The sequence below is a fragment of the Oncorhynchus clarkii genome, unplaced genomic scaffold, assembly GCF_045791955.1.
Source record: "Oncorhynchus clarkii lewisi isolate Uvic-CL-2024 unplaced genomic scaffold, UVic_Ocla_1.0 unplaced_contig_5650_pilon_pilon, whole genome shotgun sequence".
Lineage (NCBI taxonomy): Eukaryota > Metazoa > Chordata > Actinopteri > Salmoniformes > Salmonidae > Oncorhynchus > Oncorhynchus clarkii.
In genome coordinates, this window is record NW_027261137.1 from 252,859 (window position 1) to 257,500 (window position 4,642).

The 4,642-nt window shown below is 50.0% G+C and overlaps 1 protein-coding gene across 1 annotated transcript in view; it reads right to left on the reverse strand.

Annotated features, from left to right (window-relative positions):
- Window positions 1–3,225: 3,225 nt before the first annotated feature.
- Window positions 3,226–4,642, reverse strand: part of LOC139405185 (uncharacterized) — a 34,902-nt gene continuing 33,485 nt past the window's right edge. The window contains exons 3-4 of the mRNA XM_071147613.1: window positions 3,960–4,642; window positions 3,226–3,882 (exon numbers count right to left, since the gene is read on the reverse strand). The exon at window positions 3,960–4,642 is cut by the window's right edge and continues 357 nt beyond it. Of these exons, the coding sequence (XP_071003714.1) occupies window positions 3,226–3,882; window positions 3,960–4,642 (1,340 nt within the window). The remainder of the gene's footprint in view (window positions 3,883–3,959) is intronic.

Sequence of the window (4,642 nt, forward strand, 5' to 3'; positions counted from 1 at the left end):
GGAATAGAGTGTGTGAGATAGTTTTAGGGGGAATAGAGGGTGTTAGATAGTGTTAGGGGAATAGAGGACCTAAGTGTGTGAGGTAGTGTTAGGGGAATAGAGGGTGTGAGGTAGTGTTATGGGGAATAGAGGGTGTTAGATAGTGTTAGGGGGAATAGAGTGTGTGAGGTAGTGTTAGGGGGGATAGAGGGTGTGAGGTAGTGTTAGGGGAATAGAGGGTGTTAGATAGTGTTAGGGGAATAGAGGGTGTGAGGTAGTGTTAGGGGGAATAGAGTGTGTGAGATAGTGTTAGGGGGAATAGAGTGTGTTAAATAGTGTTAGGGGAATAGAGGGTGTGAGGTAGTGTTAGGGGAATAGAGTGTGTGAGGTAGTGTTAGGGGAATAGAGGACCTAAGTGTGTGAGGTAGTGTTAGGGGAATAGAGGGTGTGAGGTAGTGTTAGGGGAACAGAGTGTGTGAGATAGTGTTAGGGGAAATAGAGTGTGTGAGGTAGTGTTAGGGGAAATAGAGTGTGTGAGGTGGTGTTAGGGGGAATAGAGTGTGTGAGGTAGTGTTAGGGGGAATAGAGGGTGTGAGGTAGTGTTAGGGGAAATAGAGTGTGTGAGGTAGTGTTAGGGGAAATAGAGGACCTAAGTGTGTGAGGTAGTGTTAGGGGGAATAGAGGACCTAAGGGTGTGAGGTAGTGTTAGGGGAAATAGAGTGTGTGAGGTAGTGTTAGGGAAATAGAGGGTGTTAGATAGTGTTAGGGGGAATAGAGTGTGTGAGGTAGTGTTAGGGGAAATAGAGTGTGTGAGGTAGTGTTAGGGAAATAGAGGGTGTTAGATAGTGTTAGGGGGAATAGAGTGTGTGAGGTAGTGTTAGGGGGGATAGAGGGTGTGAGGTAGTGTTAGGGGAATAGAGGGTGTTAGATAGTGTTAGGGAAATAGAGGGTGTGAGGTAGTGTTAGGGGGAACAGAGTGTGTGAGATAGTGTTAGGGGGAATAGAGTGTGTGAGGTAGTGTTAGGGGAAATAGAGTGTGTGAGGTAGTGTTAGGGGAATAGAGGACCTAAGTTTGTGAGGTAGTGTTAGGGGAATAAAGTGTGTGAGGTAGTGTTAGGGGAAATAGAGTGTGTGAGGTAGTGTTAGGGGAAATAGAGTGTGTGAGGTAGTGTTAGGGGGAATAGAGTGTGTGAGGTAGTGTTAAGGGGAATAGAGTGTGTGAGGTAGTGTTAGGGGAAATAGAGTGTGTGAGGTAGTGTTAGGGGAAATAGAGTGTGTGAGGTAGTGTTAGGGGAAATAGAGTGTGTGAGGTAGTGTTAGGGGGAATAGAGTGTGTGAGGTAGTGTTAAGGGGAATAGAGTGTGTGAGGTAGTGTTAGGGGAAATAGAGTGTGTGAGGTAGTGTTAGGGGAAATAGAGTGTGTGAGGTAGTGTTAGGGGAAATAGAGTGTGTGAGGTAGTGTTAGGGGGAATAGAGTGTGTAAGGTAGTGTTAGGGGAAATAGAGTGTGTGAGGTAGTGTTAGGGGAAATAGAGTGTGTGAGGTAGTGTTAGGGGGAATAGAGTGTGTAAGGTAGTGTTAGGGGAAATAGAGTGTGTGAGGTAGTGTTAGGGGAAATAGAGGGTGTGAGGTGGTGTTAGGGGGAATAGAGTGTGTGAGGTAGTGTTAGGGAGAATAGAGGGTGTGAGGTAGTGTTAGGGGAAATAGAGTGTGTGAGGTAGTGTTAGGGGAAATAGAGTGTGTGAGGTAGTGTTAGGGGGAATAGAGTGTGTAAGGTAGTGCTAGGGGAAATAGAGTGTGTGAGGTAGTGTTAGGGGAAATAGAGGGTGTGAGGTGGTGTTAGGGGGAATAGAGTGTGTGAGGTAGTGTTAGGGAGAATAGAGGGTGTGAGGTAGTGTTAGGGGAAATAGAGTGTGTGAGGTAGTATTAGGGGAAATAGAGGACCTAAGTGTGTGAGGTAGTGTTAAGGGGAATAGAGGACCTAAGGGTGTGAGGTAGTGTTAGGGGAAATAGAGTGTGTGAGGTAGTGTTAGGGAAATAGAGGGTGTGAGGTAGTGTTAGGGGAAATAGAGTGTGTGAGGTAGTGTTAGGGGAAATAGAGGGTGTGAGGTAGTGTTAGGGGAATAGAGTGTGTGAGGTAGTGTTAGGGGGAATAGAGTGTGTAAGGTAGTGTTAGGGGAAATAGAGTGTGTGAGGTAGTGTTAGGGGAAATAGAGGGTGTGAGGTGGTGTTAGGGGGAATAGAGTGTGTGAGGTAGTGTTAGGGAGAATAGAGGGTGTGAGGTAGTGTTAGGGGAAATAGAGTGTGTGAGGTAGTATTAGGGGAAATAGAGGACCTAAGTGTGTGAGGTAGTGTTAAGGGGAATAGAGGACCTAAGGGTGTGAGGTAGTGTTAGGGGAAATAGAGTGTGTGAGGTAGTGTTAGGGAAATAGAGGGTGTGAGGTAGTGTTAGGGGAAATAGAGTGTGTGAGGTAGTGTTAGGGAAATAGAGGGTGTGAGGTAGTGTTAGAATAGAGGTGTGAGGTAGTGTTAGGGGAATAGAGTGTGTGAGGTAGTGTTAGGGGAAATAGAGTGTGTGAGGTAGTGTTAGGGGAATAGATGGTGTGAGGTAGTGTTAGGGGAATAGAGTGTGTGAGGTAGTGTTAGGGGAATAGAGTGTGTGAGGTAGTGTTAGGGGAATAGAGTGTGTGAGGTAGTGTTAGGGGAAATAGAGGACCTAAGTGTCTTGTTTGCCATGTCCTTCTAAGCGTACTTTAGGAAAGTGTACATCACTGGTACTAAATGCATTACGGCTTCCTACAGACATCTACATGTTGGTGTTGAAGCCTGGGGAGAGGCCACTGTCATGGCCCAGAGTTACGAGGGTCTGAGGGAACAGAGGCTCAGGAACTTCAGAACTACATTCAGTAACTAAGACTTCGATATAACCCAAAGTATTTTCTCTCCCAACATGTCTGCTGCTGTCTCCAGTCTTTTCTCTCTGAATGTGAGCCACAGCAGACTAATCAACTGTTGGGACTGATTGTCCAGCCAGTCATACACTTGATTGACTAATGAACCACAACTGGGCTCTATTAGACTCCTAACTAGGAAGGTGCTGAATGGAGCTTGGAAGGGATGGAAGTAGCTGGGAAGGGATGGAAGGAGCTGGGAAGGGATGGAAGGAGCTTGGAAGGGATGGAAGTAGCTGGGAAGGGAAGGAAGGAGCTGGGAAGGGATGGAAGGAGCTGGGAAGGGATGGAAGGAGCTAGGAAGGGATGGAAGGAGCTGGGAAGGGATGAATGGAGCTGGGAAGGGATGGAAGGAGCTGGGAAGGGATGGAAGGAGCTTGGAAGGGGTGGAAGTAGCTGGGAAGGGGATGGAAGGACCTGGGAAGGGATGGAAAGAGATGGAACGGGGTCTTCAAGGGAGTTTTGAGGGACTGGAAGTGTGTGGTGAGGGGCTGGAAGTGTGTGGTGAGGGACTGGAAGTGTGTGGTGAGGGGCTGGAAGTGTGTGGTGAGGGACTGGAAGTTTGTGGTGAAGGGCTGGAAGTGTGTGGTGAGGGACTGGAAGTGTGTGGTGAGGGGCTGGAAGTGTGTGGTGAGGGACTGGAAGTTTGTGGTGAAGGGCTGGAAGTGTGTGGTGAGGGACTGGAAGTGTGTGGTGAGGGACTGGAGGTGTGTGGTGAGGGGCTGGAAGTGTGAGGTGAGGGACTGGAGGTGTGTGGTGAGGGACTGGAAGTGTGTGGTGAGGGACTGGAAGTGTGTGGTGAGGGACTGGAAGTGTGTGGTGAGGGAATGGAAGTATGTGGTGAGGGACTGGAAGTGTGTGGTGCGGGACTGGAAGTGTGAGGTGAGAGAATGGAAGTGTGTGGTGAGGGGCTGGAAGTGTGTGGTGAGGGACAGGAAGTGTGTGGTGAGGGACTGGAAGTGTGAGGTGAGGGAATGGAAGTGTGTGGTGAGGGGCTGGAAGTGTGTGGTGAGGGACTGGAAGTTTGTGGTGAGGGGCTGGAAGTGTGTGGTGAGGGACTGGAAGTGTGTGGTGAGGGACTGGAAGTGTGTGGTGAGGGACTGGAAGTGTGTGGTGAGGGAATGGAAGTATGTGGTGAGGGACTGGAAGTGTGTGGTGAGGGACTGGAAGTGTGAGGTGAGGGGCTGGAAGTGTGTGGTGAGGGACTGGAAGTGTGTGGTGAGGGACTGGAGGTGTGTGGTGAGGGGCTGGAAGTGTGAGGTGAGGGACTGGAGGTGTGTGGTGAGGGGCTGGAAGGGTGTGGTGAGGGACTGGAAGTGTGTGGTGAGGGACTGGAAGTGTGTGGTGAGGGACTGGAAGTGTGTGGTGAGGGACTGGAAGTGTGTGGTGAGGGACTGGAAGTTTGTGGTAAGAGGCTGGAAGTGTGTGGTGAGGGACTGGAAGTGTGTGGTGAGGGACTGGAAGTGTGTGGTGAGGGACTGGAAGTGTGTGGTGAGGGCCTGGAAGTGTGTGGTGAGGGTCTGGAAGTGTGTGGTGAGGGACTGGAAGTTTGTGGTGAGGGGCTGGAAGTGTGTGGTGAGGGACTGGAAGTGTGTGGTGAGGGACTGGAGGTGTGTGGTGAGGGGCTGGAAGTGTGAGGTGAGGGACTGGAGGTGTGTGGTGAGGGGCTGGAAGGGCGTGGTGAGGGACTGGAAGTGTGTGGTGATGGACTGG